Source organism: Periplaneta americana, chromosome 7 (assembly GCF_040183065.1).
Source record: "Periplaneta americana isolate PAMFEO1 chromosome 7, P.americana_PAMFEO1_priV1, whole genome shotgun sequence".
NCBI classification, from domain to species: Eukaryota; Metazoa; Arthropoda; class Insecta; order Blattodea; family Blattidae; genus Periplaneta; species Periplaneta americana.
The window spans coordinates 176901214-176928629 of record NC_091123.1 but is presented as its reverse complement, the minus strand read 5'-3'; the positions used below and the strand labels follow the sequence as shown (position 1 = coordinate 176928629).

Genomic DNA, 27416 nt, shown 5'->3' with positions numbered 1-27416 from the left:
CAAATTCAATAAGAATATCATATAATATTTCCCTCTTAACCGAGTCATATGCCTAACAACAATACATATCGATAGTAACATTCATACCATTCAACCACTTAGGAGATTGGCCCCTGTAATGCATCTGTGCCAAACTAAGACCTACTTTCATATTCCAAAATGTCTTTAACTTAATTTAGCGGCCATTTATGCTAATTTTTTTAAGTTCTTTCAACTAGTTCACCAATTGAGAACCTAAGATTGTAAATGTGCTAAGTGCCAAAAACAACTTTCTGAGTTATTGATAAAAAATACACACTAGGAAATGCATATTGAGATACCTACAACATTGTCTTTTGGCGCATGAATGAGTCACTTAGGGCCATATTCATAGACATTCTCAGCGCGGGCTTTCGGTGGATGATCAGCGAACTAACGTTTTTCGTATTCATAAACCAGTGTCAGCGATATGATATGATATGAATCCTGTTTAGCACGCTCGCAGCGCGGGGTAGCGAAATCTCTATGAATAGCACCCTTATAGTTTAGCTACGATTGTATGATATTCTCATATGGATGTTTTTTAGTTGGTTATTTAATGACGCTGTATCAACTAATCGGTTATTTAGCGTAGATAGTTTTTTTGTGATAGCGAGATGGTGTTTGGTGAGATGAGGCCGAGGATTCGCCATAGATTACCTAACATTCGCCTTACGGGGGGGGGGAAATCTCGAAAAAAACCCAATCTGGAAATCATTCCAAGTGGGAATGGAACGATTCAACTCCGGATCGACAGGCAAGCAACTCAGTTGACTGAGCTACACCGGTGACTCATATGGACGTTTTTAGTAGGTTATTTTACGACGCTTTATCAACATCTCAGGTTATGTAGCGTCTGAATGAGATGAAGGTGTTAATGCCGGTGAAATGAGTCCGGGGTCCAGCACCGAAAGTTACGCAGCATTTGCTCATATTGGGTTGAGGGAAAACCCCGGAATAAAACTCAACGAGATAACTTGCTCCGACCGGGATTCGAACCCGGGCCACCTGGTTTCGTGGCCAAACGCGCTAACCGTTGCTCCACAGGTGTGGGCCATATGGATGTTAGATTGAATAACATGAAATTTGAAAAATTGGCACTTAGCACATTTAGAAAGTTAGGTCTTCAATTGTAATATTACAGTTACAAGTCCCACGAATTTGAATTCGATTTCCTGCAGAGAAGTGAAAATTTCACCCTTCTATACAGACTGATCTCGCGCAGTCGGTACTGTCGCGGTTAAAACGAAGTCGAAAGATCGCGGGTTCGATTCCCGGTGGGGTCACAGTCATGCGGAAATGCAAAAGACTTACAATTCGACCTCATTTTGTCCCAAATTTCTTCACTTAAGTTTGCACTGTCACTTCTTGTGAGGTAGAAAGATCATTTTTTTATGTTCACTAACGTCCTTCGGATAAACACATGAGCTTAAGTGAAGAAAATTTTGAGAAATTGGTTGTAGTACGTTGTTTCAAAATGAAACTAAAATGTAACATAAAGTAGAACTCAATTTTGATAGAGCATATTTTTACTATTTTTTTTTCGCTTCATTGTACATGTTTTGTTATATGATAGTGTATGTTTTAAGATTTGATAGTGCATGGAATCCCGGGCTCTACACCTTTTCCACATGTATTTTAGAATTGGTCAATTTAATTTCAGAAAAAGTCATTTGTATTTCAGATTAATCAATTGTATTTCAGAAAACATCATTTGCATTTCAGATTTGTCAGTTGTATTTCAGAAAGCATAATTTGTATTTCAGATTCGTCAATTGTATTTCAGAATCCGTCAATTGTATTTCAGATTACTGACTTATTTCAGAAGTCATCAAAACATCATTGTATAGAGCACATCTAGGTCAGAAAGCATGGGTAGACATAACGGCTCGGTTAGAAAAGCCAACGTACTATGGTAGGAACGATCATGATTTTAAAATCAAATGTAGGAAACAGAAAACGGATGTAGGTAAATTCTCATTTTTAAATAGAACTATAAATGATTGAAATGACCTACCTGCAGCGGTCTTTGAGGGCTGTCCTTCCTTAAGGAGATTCAAGAATAATTTAAAAAGTTGTATATAAAGTGAAAATTAAAATTAAGGTGACATTCAACATTTAATTTTTTAAGGTGACATGTATTTATCTAGGCTGACGAGTTTATTTCCTTGGTTTGAATTGTAAATTATTTAAAACTAGCGTGTAAGAGGGCCTTAGACTAGAAATGTTTAGTTTAAATGTAGTTCTGTTTATAAGTATGCATAAGGATGTAATTATTTGATTTATTTGAACTGTTGTATCAGTGAAGCGAGGTGAGTCAGTGAAGTTATGGTTTTACAGTGCAGTGAACAGTTCCGATCAGTGATAATTTATAGTGTCAATGAAATGTGTTCTATAGTGTCAGTGAAATGTGTTACAGAGTGTCAGTGAAATGTGTGCTATAGTGTCAGTGAAATGCGTCATAGTGCCACTACAGGGAATGAGATGAGAGTAAAGTGAAAGACTATTGAAACTTATGTAGGACCTATAGATAATTATGTAGGTTGTATTTTATTTTATGTTTTATTATTATTGTGTTAAATTGTATTGTGTATTATTATTGTATTGTGTGTAAAATTGTATGTGTGTTGTAAAATTGTATTGTGTATTGTAAATTTTATTGTGTATTGGTTATCATTTTATTGTGTATTGTTAATATTGTATATACCACTGCCAGCGGGTGCTTGCCCACTTGCAGTGTAAATAAATACATACATACAAAATTGTATTTCAGAATATCATGAGCTAGAAATTTGCTATACTCATGATTCTAACATTCATAAGATTATGAATAATAGTTTTGAACTACTATAAGTAACTTACTTTCAAACTTACAATAGCCCTACACATACTGTAGTTTGTAATTCACTGGTTTTCAATGGTATATATTTATTTATTTATTGATATTGACAAAATAAATTGTAAAATATAGGAAAGTCAAATATAAAATGAAGCCTAATAAACTCGTTATTGCGAAATCATAATAAACAATTATCATTAAAAGATCTCTGACTTCTTGTGGCATCTCGTGTCTTTTGGAACCACCAGGTATTAGTCGCGCGGATGGTAAACGGCCCGATGGTCTGACCTTAATTCCATGGTCTAGAGGAAAATCTTTAATTTGGGACTCTACTTGCGTTGACACTCTAGCTCCATCTCACTTGCCGAATACCTCCAGACGCGCAGCATCTGCTGCTGAATTAGCCGTGAAGAAGAAAGTCGATAAATATGCTCATCTTTTAGACAATTGTATCTTTGTCCCCTTTGCTGTGGAGACCTTCGATCCTTGGAGTCATGACGCTGAAGTTTAGGTATCTCAAATCGCCAAATTTTGATCTCCATTACTGGTGATCGTCATTACACTACTTACATAGGTTGGATAAAAAGTTATGACAACACTGCTGTCACGTGACGATAGTGCGTTCGAGATCCGACATGTGTGGACATGAACAAGGACTGTTAGATGAGTTAGTGCAGCCAGCGGCGACAGTACTCTGTCAATCTACTGCAGTGTGTAGAACTTTCACTTTCATAGGGATAGTGCGAGCGCCCTAAGACCACGTTTACAAAACTAGAGCAACGTTCCTGGATCAAAATTGAAGTGACACGAAATCGTAGTGCACAAGAATGTTTTCAGAGACTGCGTGAAGCATGTGCCGATGCAGTGTTGCCATATCGCACAGTGGCACGATGGGTTAAAGCGTTCCGGGAAGTCAGGGATGCCGTTCAGGACAACCTCCGTACAGGACGACCCCACGTGGAGGACAACACAGTTCAACTCCTTGCTTCCCTGTTGGGTGCTGATCGCCGATGGACTGCGCGTGAGTTAGCAGCGGAAGTCGGAGTATGTCACAAAACTGTGCTTCACATTCTGCAAGACATTCTGGGTTACCGTAAAATTACAGGGCGTTTGATACCGCATGAAATTTCCGAGGTTTGACAATGACACCGCTATGCAGTCGCACAGGCCTTGTTGGACCGGTACCAAAGGAAAGATGACGACTTTCTTGGACGAATCGTCGCTATGGACGAAACCTGGGCACGCTCATACGAACCAACCAAACTTGAAACGTCAATCAAATGACTGGAAGCATCCAGGTTCTTCTCGTCCGAAGAAAGTGAGCCCTACACGAGTTGCTGTGAAGGTGATGTTCATTGTGGCGTATGACATTGATGGGGTAATACTGCACCACGCTGTACCTCCAAGGCAGACGGCAAACGCGGACTACTACTGCAGGTTCCTGCAGCACCACCTTCGTCCAGCCCTCAGGAGAAAACGACGACACTTGGTGGTACAGAACCCCATCATTCTTCATGATAATGCAAGAAATCACACCGCTGTTGCTGTCAAGGACCTCTTGCGTCGCTGGCAATGGGAGATTCTGGAACATCCTCCGTACTCACCCGACATGAGCCATGCGATTACGATCTTTTCACCAAAGTGAAAGAACTACTGCGAGGGACCCGGTACAATACCAGAGATGAACTTATCCGTGCTATATGGCGGTCAACAAAGATGGACGCGCTGATGGTGTACAACGCCTTCCAAACATTTGGCAAAAGCTAGTAAATAAGGGAGGCGACTATATAGGAGGTACGTAAACGTTGTACCCCAGTGAATAAAGCCATGTCAGAAATATCGAACTGTTGCCATTACTTTTTATCCAGCCCTAGTATTTGCGTCAACGTTTAAGTATTGCAATTCAACGTGGAAATGCAATGAGCGTTTTGGGTACTCTTCCCGAGTCCAGCCCTTGGACGAACTCTTTCTCCTGTAAAATTTATTATTCTGTATGTAAATATTTCTTTTAGTTTTATATATATATATATATATATATATATATATATATATATATATATATATATATATATGTAATACCTTTTAAGCATGCATTAGATGCGTATTTTCATTTTTAAGTAATGTATTCATCTATACTAATAATAAATCTGTAGCCGAAATTTTTCTGGTAATTTTCGATTTTCCAAAAATAATTGGTCCTAACATATATAATTAACCACCCTGAAACCGAAAATCGCTTTTTTGAAATTTTTGTTTGTATGTCTGTCTGTCTGTCTGTCTGTATGTTTGTTACCTTTTCACGCGATAATGGCTGAACCGATTTCGATGAAAATTGGAATATAAATTAAGTTCGTTGTAACTTAGATTTTAGGCTATATGGCATTCAAAATACATTATTTAAAAGGGGGGTTATAAGGGGACCTGAATTAAATAAATCTAATTATCTCGCTTATTATTGATTTTTGTGAAATATGTTACATAACAAAAGTTTCTTTAAAAACGATTTCTGATAAGTTTTATTCTCTGAAAAAGTTTGATAGGACTGATATTTAATGAGATAAATGAGTTTTAAAATTAAAATAACTGCCATCTAAGGCGGTGTATTGAAATAAAAAAACAAATGACTTCGTCTATAAGGGGGCTTGGACACAACAATCGAAAGCTATGAAACATAGCCTACAGACAATGTTTCTGTGTTTTTATGAAGTAATATCGGAAGATAAATTAACCGATTTGTTTAATTAATTATTATTTCATCATTGGAAAGTGTAGTTTCTCAGGATGGACATAATGCTATAATGTTATTACAGTAACTTGTGAGTGAATCGAGGACAGGTAAGATTAAAATAGCTTCTTATGCACAGAAAACTTGATAGGTTATTCTGTATATTCATTTCCTGTATTTCTTATACTGTAATAATGTTTATGAACATATTCATTTTTATCTCAGAGAATTAACGAACAACGAGAGTGTATTGATTTAGTATGCAGTAATAGTACGTTAGCTTAGCAATCCATTATATTATAATTCAAATTTTAACTATGCTCAATTGAATCGTGTTAAAATACATATGCAATAAATGCAATGCAAAAAAACTTGGGTAATGAGCCAAGCAGATTATGTTGCGCTGTTCTAAAAGTTGTTCCTCCTGAGATTCAAGAGCTCCCACAACAAATTAAAAACTTTCTAATTCGAGTACATCCGTTATCAACACACTTCTTCATAATATAATATAATATAAACATAGTAATGAATCTGTAGCCAAAATTTTTCTGTTAATTTTCGCTTTTCCAAAAATAATTGGTAATAACAATTAAGAAACATGTTAAAGGAATTGTCATTGCACCAAATGAGTGGTCTCTGGATCAAAATGATTGCGTTTTAATATTTTAAATACAATTTAAATTAAGTAACATATTAAACGATTTATCCTTCTATCAAACACGAATGTTCCCTGGATCAAACGTCCTATTTTAATTATGTAATTACTTTATATTTATTTCTAACGGGTGCAGCAGAGCGCACGGGTACGGCTAGTATTATAATATATTTCCGGATCACAACTTTCTTTTATGTATATATTATCTATGTATACTATAATTTTGTATTGTATATTGTAATTGGGGTTTTCCACTGTTATAGACAAAAAAAAAGTTTTACTATTTTATGTTATTGCGAACCCATGATAAACAATGACATAGTTTCCATGACAACAACAATATAGGATTCAATTATCTGAAATACAATTGACGGGTTCTCAAATACAATTGACTAATCTGAAATGCAAGTGATGCTTTCTGAAATAAAATTGACGAATCTGAAATACAAATGATGCTTTCTGAAATACAAATGGTTAATCTGAAACACAAATTATGCTTTCTGAAATACAGTTGACAAATATGAAATTGAAATAATGCTTTCTGAAATAAAATTGACGAATTTTAAATACAAATGATGTTCTCTGAAATACAATTGAGTAATCTGAAATACAAATTATGCTTTCTGAAATAGAATTGACAATTTTGAAATGCAAATGATGCTTTCTGAAATACAATTGATGAATCTGAAGTACAAATGATGCTTCCTGAAATACAATTGATTAATCTGAAATACAAATGATGTTTTCTGAAATACAATTGATTAATCTGAAATACAAATAATGCTTTCTGAAATACAATTGATGAATCTGAAGTACAAATGATGCTTTCTGAAATACAATTGTTAATCTGAAATACAAATGATGTTCTCTGAAATACAATTGATTAATCTGAAATGCAAATTATGCTTTCTGAAATACAATTGATGAATCTGAAGTACAAATGATGCTTCCTGAAATACAATTGTTAATCTGAAATACAAATGATGCTCTCTGAAATACAATTGATTAATCTGAAATACAAATTATGCTTCCTGAAATACAATTGATTAATCTGAAATACAAATGATGTTTTCTGAAATACAATTGATTAATCTGAAATACAAATTATGCTTCCTGAAATACAACTGATTAATCTGAAATACAAATGATGTTCTCTGAAATACAATTGATTAATCTGAAATACAAATGATGCTCTCTGAAATACAATTGATTAATCTGAAATACAAATGATGTTCTCTGAAATACAATTGATTAATCTGAAATACAAATGATGCTCTCTGAAATACAATTGATTAATCTGAAATACAAATGATGTTCTCTGAAATACAATTGATTAATCTGAAATACAAATGATGCTCTCTGAAATACAATTGATTAATCTGAAATACAAATGATGCTCTCTGAATTACAATTGATTAATCTGAAATACAAATGATGTTCTCTGAAATACAATTGATTAATCTGAAATACAAATGATGCTCTCTGAAATACAATTGATTAATCTGAAATACAAATGATGCTCTCTGAATTACAATTGATTAATCTGAAATACAAATGATGCTCTCTGAAATACAATTGATTAATCTGAAATACAAATGATGTTCTCTGAAATACAATTGATTAATCTGAAATACAAATGATGTTCTCTGAAATACAATTGATTAATCTGAAATACAAATTATGCTCTCTGAAATACAATTGATTAATCTGAAATACAAATGATGCTCTCTGAAATACAATTGATTAATCTGAAATACAAATGATGCTCTCTGAAATACAATTGATTAATCTGAAATACAAATGATGCTCTCTGAAATACAATTGATTAATCTGAAATACAAATGATGTTCTCTGAAATACAATTGATTAATCTGAAATACAAATGATGTTCTCTGAAATACAATTGATTAATCTGAAATACAAATGATGTTCTCTGAAATACAATTGATTAATCTGAAATACAAATGTTGCTCTCTGAATTACAATTGATTAATCTGAAATACAAATGATGTTCTCTGAAATACAATTGATTAATCTGAAATACAAATGATGCTCTCTGAATTACAATTGATTAATCTGAAATACAAATGATGCTCTCTGAAATACAATTGATTAATCTGAAATACAAATGATGTTCTCTGAAATACAATTGATTAATCTGAAATACAAATTATGCTCTCTGAAATACAATTGATTAATCTGAAATACAAATTATGCTCTCTGAAATACAATTGATTAATCTGAAATACAAATGATGCTCTCTGAAATGCAATTGATTAATTTGAAATACAAATTATGCTTCCTGAAATACAATTGATTAATCTGAAATACAAATGATGCTCTCTGAAATACAATTGATTAATCTGAAATACAAATGATGCTCTCTGAAATACAATTGATTAATCTGAAATACAAATTATGCTTCCTGAAATACAATTGATTAATCTGAAATACAAATGATGTTCTCTGAAATACAATTGATTAATCTGAAATACAAATGATGCTCTCTGAAATACAATTCATTAATCTGAAATACAAATGATGCTCTCTGAAATACATCTGGAAAAGTTGTAGTAGTAATAATAATTCTACTATGATGATTCATTGATATGTATATTCCGAGCATTTATGTAGGTACATGACGAGGAGTAGGATATGTACGTATTTATATAGAAATCCTAGCTATACATATCACCAATTTCACCGACACTCAATAATGGCGCATTTGTTACAGCGTTCTTAAATAATATATTAATGAATTGTGAACATAAGAATAGCATTAATATAATCCCAATAGCCTACTTTGAATTAAATAATAATTATAACTTCTGCCGATTACATCTCTCGCAGAAGATTGTATCACATCCATTACGTGATGTCCAAGTAACAAGTTCTCTCTGATAATTAGACTAGCAAGTTTCCTTAATTTAGTCTGGGCTGCTACACACGTGCCTGAAGCCAGAAAGCTCTCGACAGCCCGTATTATCCTTCAACATGAATGTTTTCTCGTTTGTTTACAGAGCCAAAACAACTTTCTTGTAGATAACTCGTTTCGCTTAGTCGAGTATTTGGTTCAAACCCGTGTTAGTGGAAAGCTATAATATTTGTCAGTCTTGTTTGTTCAAGTATCACTTCCTGAATGGAGGCATTATCACTTGTTTGTTCAGTGAGAGGTTTCCTAAGCCATTTCCTGACAGGTGTGGACCACAAGATGTGCTTGCCGCACAACGAACTCTTTTCCAGCTAACCGATAAGTTGAGATGACCTCAAGTAATCGTATTCCGTGACAATTTCTTCGACAATAGTAATATGCGTTACAAGAGCGGTATGTTGACGTCTTCATGTTCGAGGAAAAGATTGAAAAAGCGAAACGTAGTTGAGCTTTTTTAATTTCCGAGAACATGAAAACAAACATATTGCTCGTGTATCGTACAATATTTTGTGCGAAGATCGTTTATTACATACCTGAAAGACGAATTTCTAATTAGTTTCAATGAAATCTCCATGTTGGTTTCTGTTTAATGACGCCAACTTCGGAATATCAAAATATCTTTCTTCAACATTGTTGCTGTAAAATGTTTCCTGTGTTTACTATACTCCAGCAGGCCGTGATATACGTCTGTCTTTTTTTTTTCCCCAGTCTATAAATGCGAACTTAAAACAAACGGTAAGGTTATGTAATGATTTATTTTTCATTTTAATATTTTAACAATATTATTTATATAACATATTGCAGTAATAACATCGGCATCTGGAATCTCGTTGATTTTTTCACGGCTTCCTTAATGTTACTTGTATCAGGAATGCAATAAGTTTCGTAGAGTAGTAGACTTTACTTAATTTTTGCAAATATTTAAAAACAATAATTAACAGTGCAATTTAGGTGAAATTGCAGTGGTAAGTTTCCAATTTATAATTATTACTATGTTAAACGTCTCTAAAAATAATATGTTAAAAGCCTAAAGCAGTAAAATGAATGTCGCGCTTAAGCGGTAAGAAGAGGGAAATTGTTATGTGTGTTACGTTGGGAATACTGAATGTGGTAATTCACACTTACCGCGTATTGGTTCTGTGCGGAAAACAAGCAAATACGCACGATCTCGCACGAAAGTATTATGGGAAGAGGATATTGAAAATTTTAAATTCCTTGTTTTGTTTTTGAAACTTACAATTTTTTCTGTACTGAACAAAATCTAAATTTGAGAATAAGGTTTAAAAAAAAAAAAAAGCAAAAGGACGCCCAAATTTTGCAATAGCCCCCAATTTGTAACTATTTAGAAAAATTGATATAACTCAGGTTTTTTTTTTTTTACAATTAGGTTCACAGAAAGATTTACTACAAAATGTCTTCACTTGATTCTTAATATGCTTTACAGAAACATTATAATGATTTTAGAATATCAAGGATTTCAATTTTCGAGTCCCCTTCTTTGCTTATTAATTAATAATATGCATATTCAATTCATATTCATATTCAATCAAAATTCTGAAGATGGCTTATTCAAGCCGAAAACGTTAAAAAAAAAAAAACAAAATAAATAAATGTGACAAATATTGTAAACTACTAATATTTCTTAAATAGATAAGCACAGACGGATCCTGACAAAACTCCTATTGTTACTGTATCAGCTTATCGGCCTTCATCATGCCTTTCAAGTTTATAGGTGTTAAAAAGTGATTTTTCTTTTTAAATGAATTTTCTTATTGAAGCAAAAATCTTCCTCTAACGAAATTAATAACATTTGCCCCTTAATACATTAAGTAAAAACAATGAATGTTCAAGAAATTTGAAGAATCCTTATGTTCCTAATAACTGTTTTGAATTTGAGCTGTTCTGAACACCTCACATATCTACCTATGTAACTTTTACCTACCTACCTACTTATTTACTTACTGGCTTTTAAGGAACCCCGAAGTTCATTGCCACCCTCACATAAGCCCGCCATTGATCCCTATCCTGAGCAAGATTAATCCATTCTCTATCATCATATCCCACCTCCCTCAAATCCATTTTAATATTATCTTCCCATCTACGTCTCGGCCTTCCTAAAGATCTTTTTCCCTCCGGCCTCCCAACTAACACTCTATATGCATTTCTGGATTCGCCTATACGTGTTACATGCCCTGCCCATCTCAAACGTCTGGATTTAATGTTTCTAATTATGTCAGGTGAAGAATACAATGCGTGCAGTTCTGTGTTGTGTAACTTTCTCCATTCTCCTGTAACTTCATCCCTCTTAGCCCCAAATATTTTCCTAAGCACCTTATTCTCAAACACCCTTAATATCTGTTCCTCTCTCAAAGTGAGAGTCCAAGTTTCACAACCATAAAGAACAACCGGTAATATAACTGTTTTATAAATTCTAACTTTCAGATTTTTCGACAGCAGACTGGATGATAAAAGCTTCTCAACCGAATAATAACACGCATTTCCCATATTTATTCTGTATTTAATTTCCTCCCGAGTATAATTTATATTTGTTACTGTTGCTCCAAGATACTTGAACTTCTCCACCTCTTGAAAAGATAAATTTACAATTTTTATATTTCCATTTCGTACAATATTCTCGTCACGAGACATAATCATGTACTTCGTCTTTTCTGGATTTACTTTCAAACCTATCTCTTTACTTGCTTCCAGTAAAATTCCCGTGTTTTCCCTAATCGTTTGTGGATTTTCTCCTAACATATTCACTTCATCTGCATAGACAAGCGGCAGATGTAACCCGTTCAATTCCAAACCCTCTGTGTTATCCTGAACTTTCCTAATGGCATATTCTAGAGCAAAGTTAAAAAGTAAAGTGATAGCGCATCTCCTTGCTTTAGCCCACAGTGAATTGGAAATGCATCTGACAGAAACTGACCTATACGGACTCTGCTGTACGTTTCACTGAGACACATTTTAATTAATCGAACTAGTTTCTTGGGAATACCAAATTCAATAAGAATATCATATAAAACTTCTCTCTTAACCGAGTCATATGCCTTTTTGAAATGTATGAATAACTGATGCACTGTACCGTACCTACCTACCTAATAATTAAAGGTTAAGTTCTTCAGATCTCAGTTCAGCGGGTTATCTCGACTTAGACTCGCCGTGTTTGGAGGCCTTGAACCTCTCACCCGCTTGCACCTCATGCAGTCTGGTCCTCGGGGCTAGAAAGCGGAAAGTGTGGGTTTCATGGGCACGAGATCAGCAAGTCCTCGCCCATCGCAGCTGAAGGCCGAGTCTGTATGAATTTTAATGAACAGCTGATGCTAAATTGGAAGACATTTCCTGTGGTATGAAAACCTATATACAACGAACTGAATAACAATTAGCCAGCCTAATGGATATCGCAGGTATTGCACGACGTAAACCCCACAAGGAAGTCGGTACCATCTTGGGTAACAACCACTTCATGCCAGTCAGCGGCTAAGGAGCATTCCGTCTGCGACATGAACGTTTGTCCGCTGGTTCGATTCCGACCGAAACTGTGGATAAAAATCCTTAGCATGGTTCCCTTCGGAATGAAAGAAATAAAAACTAATCTGTGGCGCTACAGCTCATGAAGGGCCTAGACCGACCAGCCGGCTGCTGGCCTCACGCCCACATGCCGAAGCAGAGGTGGACGATCATCCAACCAGAATGGAGGTATCGTGTGGTTAGCACGATGATCCCCCCAGCCGTTATAGCTGGTATTCGCAATCGGATTTCGCTACCTATCGTAGCTCCCCAAGTGGATCACGATGCTGGTTGGGCACCGGTCCCATACACTGGCCGAAATTTCATGAGAAAATTTCTTTCCTCATGAGGACTCGAACCAGCGCGCATTCCGTAACGCGAGTCTTAGGCAGGTTGCCTTAGACCACGACGCCACGGCGCGGGACAATAAAAACTAAACGAAAGCAAAATGGAAATAAAAACAAATGTAAACAAAAAAGTGAAATGAAGCAAAGTTGGGATCTCTTAGTGTAGATTTCTTCTTCTGCTCTGGGCCCCGTGTCGTAGATTTACGGCCATAAATGAATCCTATTTCTGATACGGGGCTTCAGGCAAAATCTGTCCGCCATTTCTCGCCTAATCTTATTGATTGGGAAGGTGACATCGTGATACATTTTTTAATTCGTCTTAATGTGTGTAATCAATGTAACATGATTAAAGTATGTAGTGCTATTTGAAAAATTGATGACGTCACGTGTATCTTGTATGATAATGTAGTTAAACGCACCAAATCTCTACAATCATATTAACCTGTTTTCTGATCTGTGTGACTGGCATGGAAAGTCTGAGAGAGAGTAAGAACTTGAAACGACATTTTTCTTTTTTTTTATTCTTCATTTAAGTAGTAGGCCTATTTGTAAATACTAAATGTAAAAATTGAATCATATTGTGCTCTTGTGTATGGATTCGTATACTATTAAGTTGTTTTTATTTTCAGCCACCTCGAAGGTCGACGGCACATTTATGACGTCCATGCAACGTCTTCAGCAGTAACACAGGAGGTGGTCTGAAGAAAACAACATGGCAAGAAAAGTGAACAAGAGCCACTACGTGGCCAGCTCACCAACCGAATCGATGACTCCAGTTTACGTTCATCGTGGCGTGGCCAACACTAATCGGTAAATCTCAGACTTTTTTTTTTTAAGATGTGCGTTTGTTTCTGTGACATGCTTGAATTCTATCTTATACCTACACAGGGGCGGATGCAAGGGGGGGGGGATTAAGGGGATATATCCCCTCCCGAAATTTTGAGAAAAATACGAAACAAGAAACAAAAATAATATTAATTTTAATTCGTGAATGTACATAGGAATTAGAGAGTTTTCCACGTAAATTCTCTTTGCTAAAATGTTAAATTCCAAGAACTGCAGGAAGAAAAACACAGCGTTCTTACTTCAAGACAGAGAGTCATGAAGAGTATCTTAGGCTTTTAATTTTCCTTCTCTTCTTAGACTATTTCATCAGTCAGCTCAAGGACAGGTTTTTAAATCATAAGGGAATCCTAAAGTCCATACAAACTTTGCTGCATAAAAACATAGTGCGAGCATCAGATGAAGATTTAGAAACTGCTGTTCAGGCTGTAGTAAATCAGTGGCCCAATGATGTTGATGCATCACCAGAGTCTTTCTTCAATGAATTGTAGATGTGGAGAAGAAATTCCCTTGATCAGAAAAATCTTCACCTAATACCTACTGACTTTATATCATCTTTGAACAGGTGCAATGAAATTATTTTTCCCTGCACTCGCAAGGCGCTGAAACTTTGTCTGCACGTTGCCTGTAACTACAGCAACACCAGAACGGTCGTTCTCAACATTGCGGTATTTGAAGACTTACTTGAGGAGCACGATGGGAGCAGACAGATTAAATGCACTGGCCTTGATGTATATACATAAAAATGTAGAAGTAAAAGCTCATGAAGTACTGGATGAAATGTGTAAGAAGCCTCGTCGCCTTCTTCTGTAAATGTCATTCTGTCATTGTTTTTGTATTGCAGTCATTGTAAATTTTAACACTAAAAAATTAAGGTTTATTTAACAACGCTCGCAATTGCCGAGGTTATATCAGCGTCGACGGTGTGCCGGAATTTTTTCCCTTAGGACTTCTTTTACATGCCAGTAAATCGACTGATATGAGGCCCGTCGCATTTAAACACACTTAAATGCCATCGAGCTGGGTTGGGGTAGAACCCGCAACTTCGAGCACAGAAGGCTATACCGACTACGCTATTCAGGTCAACTTATAAATGTTTGTGACTCGGAAACAAATTGTGAGTATATAAACTTATTTCTCATTACTCCATTTTTACTATCTCCTCAAATCTCTCCCCGAAAAAAAATCCTGCGTCCGCCCCTGTACCTACAGGTAGGTGTTCTCAGATTAATTCTATTGTTTTACTTTACGTTGTGTTTTAATATTTCATCCAAAACAATTTCGAAATTTGGATGAGATTATTGTAATATGAAATAGAAACCAGTGTCGACAACTGACTGCAGCTCAAATGCACTTTCCAAGGCCGCTTTTAAGGAGTGGATCGGGACAGCACGTTTGCACATCTTTTTATGATCGTTGCATGTATACAGATTTTAATTTCTCCCGTAAAATTGGTATTTTTGGACTTGGCCTTTGGACAAATGGCGATTATATTATATTATATACGCCTATGTAGCCTACTATTGTTTGATGCAAATGAAGAGATGGACATGGAATACATTAAAAGATACAAACTATTGCTACAAGAAGATATCACTATATTTCAGCCTATATTTACTTTGAAGAAAGGATCTGGAATCATCATCAATTATATAAATTATAAATTGTAATCACTGTTTTATTTGTAGTAGGAAGTGTTAACAAGATAGCTTTGAATGTGTGTTTTGATGCAGTGGCGTAGCGTCAATGTAAGCTAAAAAGCTTAGCTTCCCCAGTTAATAATAATTTCATAATAAACCTGCAGTTTATGCAGATAATTATTTATTAATTTTAATAGAATTTATATTTACGCGTTAAATATTGTGATGCGGCAGCTCAGGATGATTTGTGATGCAGCAGTAAACAAGGAGCCTGCACACACCAGCTTCCAAGCAGACCGGTTTCTTCTGTGTAATCCACCCCGCAGATTTCCCATCCCTTTCTAACTAAGCTACCCTAGTCGCAAGGCTCGCAAAGAAGCTAGCTGCAACATTGAAAATAAGTAGTTTCCGAGTTATCCCTTTTCGTCAGTTGTGTTCAGTTGAAGTGTTAGTGTGCATTGTGGCTGATATAATAAATAATGAGCGAAATAACAGTTCCTGACACTAATTTACTTGAATTTTTTTAGGACAATTGTATTATCAAAACTGACTTACTAACAAAAGTGTGATTTAAAAAACAAATGACCGACTCCCTTGCTGTCAATGAAGGACACAACCAAAAGACAGACGCATACTTACGTAATGATACTAATATTGTGATTTCTCTAACTATGACAGGGAGTGAGCTAATGTTATACGTATATGTGTCTATTTGTTAGAGATATGTGTAAACCGTGAAATCATATTTTAATACGTATCATTTGAGGTCATGCCTTATTGGTGTTACTTACGAGGTTCCAACCAATCTTCGACTGCTGACTTGACATTGACTACTATTTATTTTAAGACTGTATTTTTGTAATACGTTTTCTCATATTGCATGAAAGACAACTTGAGTTAGCTTCCCCTGCTCAAAATTTCATGCTACGCCACTGTTTTGATGTAGTCTTTCCAGAGAAATTAAGTATATACATATAAAAATGTCGTGGAAACATTCAAATAGTTTTTCTTATGTATCTTAAAACTGTAAAGAAGTGACAGGCCCTTTCTGCAATCATCGATTCAATTCTTATTTTGCCAAATCTATATTCTATTTTATTTCTTCCTTTGTGAGACTGTGCAACTCTTCATCACCTTTCCTTTGACATTGTAGTCTATTGTAGACAACTTAGGTACCTATATGCCCAATGGCTCCGTACAGACAAAACTTTCTTTTCCCCATACGATTAATTTAAAAAATTGTAAGTTGTGAATATCTTTCAGATGTATTTTCAAACTGAAATGACGAGTGAAAATTGTGTCACAAAGCGTACAGAAAGGCTCCTTATAGCGATTGCACGTGTACTTAAGAATGTACAAGTTACGAAATGTAGTGTCAAGGAGGCCGTGACTAAGAGAGTATACATGCAACGATCACAAAAAGGAGATGTGCAAACGTGCTGTCCCGATCCACTCCTCGCTTTTTTTAGAATTAACATCTTTCCATCACCAAAGAAACATCAAGGAGGCCTAGAAAAATTAAAAGTTGAACATTAGTAGAGTAAACTGAACAGCTCTGGTAGAAGGTATCAAGACTTGTAAAAACAAGATGGCAACGGAATAGTATGGAATTTACGGGAGGGGGCACTATGGCTTACTTTTACTTTATTAGGTTATTTTACGACGCTGTATCAACATCTAGGTTATTTAGCGTCTGAATGAGATGAGGATGATAATGCAGGTGAAACGAGTCCGGGGTCCAGCACCGGGCACTATGGCCCAGCACTGCGACCTGTTACGATTTATTGCGCTAACCCTCAAGCTAGGCGCATTCCAAAACCCACACCGGCTGACTACACTAAGGTTCGCTGCGTACCCAGGCATCCCCCCTCGTCCCTAGGCCAGCCCCCTCCGTGCGTCGCCAACCGGCGATCTGGGAATGCTATGGAATGATGACGAAATGGAGAAATGGTGACGGAATTATGTAGATGTCTAACATGGGGAAAAACGAGAGAACCCCGAGAAAAACTCCAACTGCGACCTTGTCCGTCACAAGCATCACTATAGATTTTTCAATGAAAACTCCCGGACCTGACCGGGACTCGAACCCGGGCCGCCTGCGTGACAGGTCGGAGGTCTGACAACTCATCCACAGCAGGGGTAACAAGCCGGTACTCCACCATCCCTTAACTCTCAATTTTACCACCACGTCAAGTCTTCACAGAAAATCAAAATTTTGGAACAATTTTTACCCCTGGGGCCCCAAAATTTTAAATTTTATTTTTAATTCAGGTGTAGAAATGTTTCGCCAAACTTTCAGAACGGCCCCGAGGTTCACTCAGCCTCCTATAAAATTGAGTACCGGGTCTTTCCCGGGGGTAAAAGGCGGTCAGAGCGTGGTGCCGACCACACCACCTCATTCTAGTGCCGAGGTCAAAGAAAGCATGGGGCTCTACCTCCATGCTCCCCAAGCACCTTCATGGCATGTTACGGGGATACCTTTACCTTTTTTTATAGAAATGTTTCAAAAATAATATTTCCTTTTTATCACATTGAATTTTTCAAAATATTTAAAAGTATCGAAGACATTCCAAAAAAGAAACAATGTACACTATAATGTAGGGTAAAGTTGCCTAATGCAGTGATACCTCTGATCCCGTGATACTTTTTTCAAACTGAATGTCAGTCAAAGCTTTGCCGTTCGATCATAGCACCAGACATCTTTCTCTAAAGAGTGCATCTTTCAGCTACTTTTGAGACATCGGTGAACTTTCAACCAATATACCCAATCCCGTGATAGTCAGTGAAAAACACGTATCACGGAATTACGGGTATCACAGAATTAGGCAACTTTACCCTACATCAGGCCTGAAGGGGTTAAAAGTCATTTGTAAGTAAGTATTATTATTATTATTATTATTATTATTATTATTATTATTATTATTATCATTGCAATCTACAAATGGATTTTCATTCAAACCCATTAAATTAGGTTCATTTGCAGACATTCAATCATATTCATTCATTCATTCATTCATTCATTCATTCATAGTGTTCTGCCTAAGGACAGGTCTTTCACTGCAAACCCAGCATTCTCCAGTCTTTCCTATTTTCTGCCTTCCTCTTCGTCTCCTCATATGATCCATATATCTTAATGTCGTCTCTATCATCTGATATCTTCTTCTGCCCTAACTCTTCTCCCGTTCACCATTCCTTCCAGTGCATCCTTCAGTAGGCAGTTTCTTCTCAGCTAGTGACCCAGGCAATTCTTTTTCTCTTCCTGATCAGTTCCAGCATCATTCTTTCTTCATCCACTCTTTCCAACACAGCTTCGTTTCTTATTCTGTCCATTTCACACGCTACATTCTTCTCCATATCCACATTTACAATGCTTCTATTCTCTTCTCTTCACTTCGTCGTAATGTCCATGTTTCTGCCACGTACAATGCTACACTCCACACAAAGCACTTCACTTCTCTTCCATAGTTCTTTCTCCAGAGGTCCGCAGAAGATGCTCCTTTTTCTATTAAAAGCTTCCTTTGCCTTTGCTAATCTCCTTTTGACTTTTCAATAATACTAGTGGCTTGTGCAGCAAATGCTGCAAACTAAGTTCATTAGACGTTCAAATAAACATTTTTCAGATTTATTTTCAATGAAGAATACCAGACATTCTGAAGGTTATTTGCTTCCATAATAATGAAAGATACTCTATCTCTCGAGCCAATACTGAAGAGAACCACGCATATAAATATCTACACCACACCGCCATTAAATAGTCTATATGAAAAAGACCCAACCCCACTTGATTAATAATTATAAAAATATTTGATTTTTAATAATATTATCTTACGTAAGTTTTATAGCTTTCAGTAACATATACTATAAATACTATATAGCCGCCACTCAGTAAAATATAGAAATCAAAATCTAATTTAAGTTATTCTCTACATCTACTTAAATAACCCCAAAACGTTTCACTTTCATATTATCAATATAGCATTAATATCTATAATTAATGTTTTCATCATGGCATTAACTACAATAATATTTCATTTCTAATGGTAATAATGTCATCAAACCACCTCAAGTTTTGTAGTTTTTAATATGCAATACACAGCTGTACCCAGAGAATTACACACCACAGAATCACACCTGTAAATTATTTTTAGTAAGTTAAGTTTTTAATAACCAATTTAATTTGAGCTCTAAATATGTCAGCATTCTTGCAGATCATGGCCTTCGTATAATATTGTTTACTGTAGTGTGTGTTTTGTTTTATTCTGAAATGCAATTAGCTAGTTTAGCTAGTTCTCAAAACTGACGACAGATGGATTTTGGAAAATAGGAAAATTATGTTGAAAAATTGACATTTCGCTGAAAACTACTATTTTTCTGAAAAACTTTGAGTTTCGAGCTTCAAAATGAGGAGTCATTTATTAAAATCCTTCAGCCGTTTTCTCATAATTTCCATTACCAGTTCAAATTATATATGTATAGATAATCACCTTTATTCTGTGCTCAGCGCGTACTCCACGGACGGAGAGGAGAGCCATCGGGCGCCCTCGGACCGGACGATGTCGGAGTACATGATCGCTAACGAGCGAGCATCGGCGACCGTGGTGGCCCCTACAAGCGCGTCCTCGGACAGCAGGAACCACCGCAGGGGAAATAACAGGGAGAACAGGAGAGATAGACAGCACAGGAATGGGAGCAGGGCGCCATCTGCCGCCAGCAACACCAGGAACAGCCACTACGACAACGAGGGCTCCGATATCTACGTCACCAGCGCCGCATACAAGGCTCCGTCGGAGCTCAGGTGAGGCTTCATGCAGAGACGTCATGGATGAATATATAATAGGATGCGAAACTTACTGAGTTTGCCGTAACACATACTAGAGGCGCTGTTGTAGAAATTGATCTTGCTGCCACCTGTTGGGAGGAGGGGCATTATTACATCTAGCAGCGCACCAAGTAGCGAAAAGAGTAACTAATTACTCCATGCACTTAGCAGCGACCCTGGTGACGAAAACGTTAAACTGTGCAGAAAGTATTCCCTCCCACCCTAATCGATATTCAAAACTAACCCAATTTAAAATAAAACATTTACATTTTTATTCCTCACAGCATCTTCTACTGAAAAATTTTACCGGACCCAACAGGAAGATAAAAGAGACGATCTATTTTACACTACCCAATTAAAATATAAGAAGATAGAGAAAAAAAATAAAGCAAAAGGTTAGATAATTGGGATTGTATTCTTTGGGTATTTATTGTACAGCGCAATGGAAAAGTCTGCAAGAACTACTTAAATAGTTCAATGTCTTATATTACTATTACTTTACAATACATTCAACAACACTATTTTTACAACGTCCATAAACATCACTGCTTATACACACACGTAGTATCACTTTATGTTCACTTATTAGCAAGTGTCTGTCTACCATCTTGTCTCTTCGAGCAATATCTCGAACGGATAAATAGAGAACTCTGGGTAATGTACCCAACAAGTAGTTCTAATGTTCACCACCTACGACGTTGGGCGCTGATCATCTTATTTGAGCCCCCCGCCGCCAGATCATGCTGACCGCAGTTTCGCATCCTATTATATATTTATCCATGGAGACGTTTTTATGACGTGAGGCGAGAAAACAGCGGGTTACTGGGGGCTCGCTCCATGCGCGGGTTGTTAGAGATGCGGCGTAGTAGATCCTCAGTCGCCATATGGCATTCGCTGTAGTCACAAGTCTTCTTACAAAAGTCTTATTCTTCAAGTGTACAAAGTTTAGTGATTGTTGTGTATTTAGGTAATGCCTATTAACAAATTCTCATAGCGTGAACATGTGTATATGTACAGGGACATCATTTTATTTTACTTCAATTTTTATTGTACCTGAGTTTTTTAATGCACTTCACTCCCACCTCCTCTACTACTAAACTTCCAACCGTTCTCAACACAGAACCAAGACCGCGTATGCAGTACTGAGTTAGTGAGTATAGTACGTTCCAGAAATATGTTCGCGTTTTCCAGTGACGAAAGAGCTTTCAATATTGAGTCATATTTTCGTACAGGTACTGTCGTCCGTTTGCCTATGTCTCATCCCGGTTTCCCCCACCTGCTTCTGTTCGCTCCTCTGTAAAATCTAGTAGCTGGGCTGTCTTAGCTCTTTTCTGAAAACATTAATTTCTGTTAGGAATTGGACGTCTACGTAATATTACACAACTGTTTAAAATAACTTAAATAAAAGGGCCTCGTTAAGTAATTAACTGTCACGTGATTTCCTCCCTTTCTACGACGCTGCGACGTAACCACTTGAACGGACAGTAGATAGCATTTCTGAGTAATTTTATCTTTTCGGATCGGGCAGAAGTGAAGATTAAATTTACAGTACGTAAGGTACTCTTTTACAGAGTAGGTATAGAATTATTTCAACATGAGTTACTCGTACGAAGGACGAAACTGGTAATTGGAATTAGGTACAATTGTCTATAGTACGATAATATGCACAAAAGAACTGAAGCCTGTATCGAAATGAACGGCCACCATTTTCAAAAATGTGTTTAAATATCCATATTATGATTATTTTTCAATTTAACTTCATTCTCTATATTGTACGCTAATGTGCTGTAACAGTACAATATACATTGCATAATTAATACGTCCGAATGGATAGCTCAATTCGTGAGTAAAAACACTAAGTGTTAATACAGTACTGTATTTTTGATTAAACAAAAACCTAATGAAAATTATCAAACTCAAAATTGGATATTTCCTAATTTACATAAATGGATGAACTGCTTTTCTTCCCTCCTATACCTAGTAAAGTGATTTGTATTTTACGCCAGTATCATCATCTTGGAAGGGGGAGCAAGCGGTGTTTCCGGTTCTAGACATTTAATCCAAAGGTAAAGACAGGTTGATATTAAAAATGTTAGTAAAAATAAAATGATGTCCCTGTACAAAAAGTCAGAAAGTCGTGTGCGAAAACAAAACGTAAATTTAGAATAAAGTTTGCAAACAGACCCGTGCCTTCTGTGGAAACCATTAGAAGAAAAATAATGTTACCAATCATGAATTGCAGAAATCCCACATGTCCAGGAAATTCAGATTATTTTCCAGCAAATACTAAAGAAAAACATTCAAATTCATGTATGTCAAACATTAAACTTATTATTATACTTTAATAAATAAAATAGTATCTTCAAAATGACAAAATCTTTTAAAGATAATCAGTTTTTTATGTCTCCTGATAAATTTATTCAAATGTGCATGAGCATGAAAGGTTTCTGCAATGTACGATTCAGCATGCAGTGACTTGACCAGAAAGATTGCCTTCCAGAACCTCCTGCGATTTCCTGTATTTCTTAAAAAGACTGCTTGCTTATTTTTATACTTTATATTACACAGACATCGGTGATATTTACATCATGAACACAGTCTGTAAGCAAACGCGTGGCTGGAAATGTAAATGCCTTTAATTATGTGGAAGGCAGTATATTTGGAATACCTAAGCGGAAACATCAACACTCGTAAAAATGGGCTGAATAATTTTTCAACCCAGGAAGAAGTCAATAATATTCGTCCGTAGCGGATGTGTACGGAGACATATAGAGATAAGATTGGTTCACAGGCCTAAACAAGGATGTTGGTTCACAAAGTAAAACAAGGGAAGTCCAAACTCTCGTCTTGTTCTGTCTACTGCGAAGCTTTTCCCAGGAGTAACTCATCCAACTGATCTAATGTACGACACGGATGAATGCACATTTCGTTCGTAGCATCGGAACAGATTCATTATAGGACCCACCCCGAGTATTGCATAGGTATCGATTATATAATGTATAGTTTCGATTATTATAGCCTATTCTTATTGAATTTGGTATTCCCAAGAAACTAGTTCGATTAATTAAAATGTGTCTCAGTGAAACGTACAGCAGAGTCCGTATAGGTCAGTTTCTGTCAGATGCATTTCCAATTCACTGTGGGCTAAAGCAAGGAGATGCACTATCACCTTTACTTTTTAACTTTGCTCTAGAGTATGCCATTAGGAAAGTCCAGGATAACAGAGAGGGTTTGGAATTGAACGGGTTACATCAGCTGCTTGTCTATGCGGATGACGTGAATATGTTAGGAGAAAATCCACAAACGATTAGGGAAAACACGGGAATTTTACTTGAAGCAAGTAAAGAGATAGGTTTGGAAGTAAATCCCGAAAAGACAAAGTATATGATTATGTCTCGTGACCAGAATATTGTACGAAATGGAAATATAAAAATTCGAAATTTATCTTTTGAAGAGGTGGAGAAGTTCAAATATCTGGGAGCAACAGTAACAAATAGAAATGATACTCGGGAGGAAATTAAACACAGAATAAATATGAGAAATGCCTGTTATTATTCGGTTGAGAAGCTTTTATCATCCAGTCTGCTGTCAAAAAATCTGAAAGTTAGAATTTATAAAACAGTTATATTACCGGTTGTTCTGGTTGGTTGTGAAACTTGGACTCTCACTTTAAGAGAGGAACATAGGTTAAGGGTGTTTGAGAATAAGGTGCTTAGGAAAATATTTGGGGCTAAGAGGGATGAAGTTACAGGAGAATGGAGAAAGTTACACAACAGAGAACTGCACGCATTGTATTCTTCACCTGACATAATTAGGAACATTAAATCCAGACGTTTGAGATGGGCAGGACATGTAGCACGTATGGGCGAATCCAGAAATGTATATAGAGTGTTAGTTGTGAGGCCGGAGGGAAAAAGACCTTTAGGGAGGCCGAGACGTAGATGGGAAGATAATATTGAAATGCATTTGAGGGAGGTGGGATATGATGATAGAGAATGGATTAATCTTGCTCAAAATAGGGCCCAATGGCGGGCTTATGTGAGGGCGGCAATGAACTTCCGAGTTCCTTAAAAGCCAGTAAGTAAGTAAGTAAGTAAGTAAATAGTTTCGATTATTATATCAAATATGCCATCTTAACAAAACTAAAATCATACTACAAACATGCATCATTTAATAAAACCGACAACAATGAAATTAAGCTAATATTAGTCACCTTTGTTATACAAAACATTAAATTTTATTCAAAATAAAGTTAAATCCAGACGTTTGAGGTGGGCAGGGCACGTAGCATGTATCGGCGAATCCAGAAATGTATATAGAGTGTTAGTTGGGAGACCGGAGCTAAATAGACCTTTGGAGAAGCCAACACGTAGATGGGAGGATAATATTAAAATGGATTTGTGGGAGGTGGAATATGATAGAGAGTGGATTAATCTTGCACAGGATAGGGACCGATGGCGGGCTTATGTGAGGGCGGCAATGAACCTTCGGGTTCCTTAAAAGCCAGTAATTAAGTAAGTATATTGATCGACCAGTTCTGAATCGACTTTGTTCTTCACCTATTAAAGTTTCAGATATTGCTCTTACTCTTTCGTTTATTATCTTTGCATAGATTTATACAAAGAACTTAAAAGGTTCTTCATTCTTGGATACACTCTTCTAACATTTGTATAATAACTGAACAAGTATTAACTGCTTTAATATTATGGTAAATTATTGACTTGATTAATGAAATTAAACTCATCCTGCAAGTGAAAACGGAAGAAACGTTTTAATTTATTTTCGGAGGGAAAATGGCGCCCCAGAACTAAATTTAACTTAATTTATTTACAAATAATTGGGCAACGCCTGCAAATGTACGAAAATTGCAGAATTCTTTGGAATAAATTATCACAAAAGAACTTCACATCATGGCTCACCATAAAAGATTTTCTTTCCATTACCGTCTGATTGAGAAATTCGGCTATAAAGGAATAGTAAACCTCAATTATTTTATTGACATGAGTTCCTGATTTGAAACAATGCATTGACATTGACACAAATAAACAATGGCGCTTGGTGTGAACTAGGTACAATCCCTCGACCACTCGTTCATACAACTTATTCTCACACATATTATATCACAGCTTAGTTCAAGGGTTCTTAACCTATGGGTGGCCATGGCTTTCGAGCTGGATCGCTGTAGCTTCCCGAAAAAGATAAAATCATCATCATCCACATGGTTTAAGTCTTGTTTGGCTCTTTCCGGTCTCATGAAGTATATACTTACTTACTTACTTACTTACTTACTTACTTACTGGCTTTTAAGGAACCCGGAGGTTCATTGCCGCCCTCACATAAGCCCGCCATTGGTCCCTATCCTGAGCAAGATTAATCCAGTCTCTATCATCATATCCCAACTCCCTCAAATCCATTTTAATATTATCTTCCCATCTACGTCTCGGCCTCCCCAAAGGTCTTTTTCCCTCCGGCCTCCCAACTAACACTCTATATGCATTTCTGGATTCGCCCATACGTGCTACATGCCCTGCACATCTAACACGTCTGAAATTAATGTTCCTAATCATGTCAGGTGAAGAATACAATGCGTGCAGTTCTGTGTTGTGTAACTTTCTCCATTCTCTTGTAACTTCATCCCTCTTAGCCCCAAATATTTTCCTAAGCACCTTATTCTCAAACACACTTAACCTATGATCCTCTCTTAAATTGAGAGTCCAAGTTTCACAACCATACAGAACAACCGGTAATATAACTGTTTTATAAATTCTAACTTTCAGATTTTTTGACAGCAGACTGGATGATAAAAGCTTCTCAACCGAATAATAACATGCATTTACCATATTTATTCTGCGTTTAATTTCCTCCCGAGTATTATTTACATTTGTTACAATTGTTCCAAGATATTTGAACTTCTCCACCTCTTCAAAAGATAAATTTCCAATTTTTATATTTCCATTTCGTACAATATTCTGGTCACGAGACATAATCATATACTTTGTCTTTTCGGGATTTACTTCCAAACCTATCTCTTTACTTGCTTCCAGTAAAATTCTCGTGTTTTCCCTAATCGTTTGTGGATTTTCTCCTAACATATTCACATCAACCGCATAGACAAGCAGCTGATGTAACCCGTTCAATTCCAAACCCTCTCTGTTATCCTGGACTTTCCTAATGGCATACTCTAGAGCAAAGTTAAAAAGTAAATGTGACAGTGCATCTCCTTGCTTTAGCCCACAGTGAATTGGACAGAAACTGACCTATACGAACTCTGCTGTACGTTTCACTGAGACATATTTTAATTAAACGAACTAGTTTCTTGGGAATACCAAATTCAACAAGAATATCATATAAAATGTCTCTCTTAACCGAGTCATATGCCTTTTTGAAATCTATGAATAACTGATGCACTGTACCCTTATACTCCCATTTTTTCTCCATTATGTGTCGAATACAAAATATCTGGTCAATAGTTGATCTATTACGCCTAAAACCACACTGATGTTCCCCAATAATTTCATCTACATACGGAGTATATACATTTTAAAATTGTTGAAGCCATCTTTTCCTGGGTCTACCTATGTTTCGTTTACCAGTTGGTCTGTAGTCGAATATTAATTTAGGAATACGGTCTTGAGTCATTCTTTCAACGTGTTGCTTGCATTTATTCCTATATTCTGTGAGTTTTTCAATTAAATTGAATATATTCAGTTCTAGTCTGATGTCTTCATTGCGTTTCTTGTCTAAGGGAATATAATCTGCTATACTCCTCAAAAATCTCATTTCTATCACCTCGATTCTTTTTTCTTCGGATTTAGTAAGAGTCCAGGGTTCAGAGCCGTACAGCAACATAGGGACTGCCATAACTTTATAAAATTAAAATCTTGTTTCTTTGCTAGTGTATTTTAAAGTTCTTTTTATTACCCCACAGAAATAATTAAATTTGTTTATGCTCGACCATGCCGAAATGTAGTAATTATACACCTGGTAGCAGTCCTTTAATGCATGTCATTAAAGTACACCTACTCATTAAAGTACAGGTGTTCAGTACACCTACTCATTAAAGTACAGGTGTTCAGCCGATGACA

General features: G+C 36.3%; 1 protein-coding gene across 1 annotated transcript in view; it reads left to right on the top strand.

Moving 5' to 3' along the window:
- The window catches only part of LOC138703784 (uncharacterized), a 109831-nt gene that overhangs the window by 71508 nt on the left and 10907 nt on the right, over positions 1 to 27416 (top strand). Inside the window, exons 2-3 of the mRNA XM_069831962.1 lie at positions 13659 to 13839; positions 20014 to 20307. Coding sequence (XP_069688063.1) covers positions 13742 to 13839; positions 20014 to 20307 — 392 coding nt within the window. The 5' untranslated portion in view covers positions 13659 to 13741. The remainder of the gene's footprint in view (positions 1 to 13658; positions 13840 to 20013; positions 20308 to 27416) is intronic.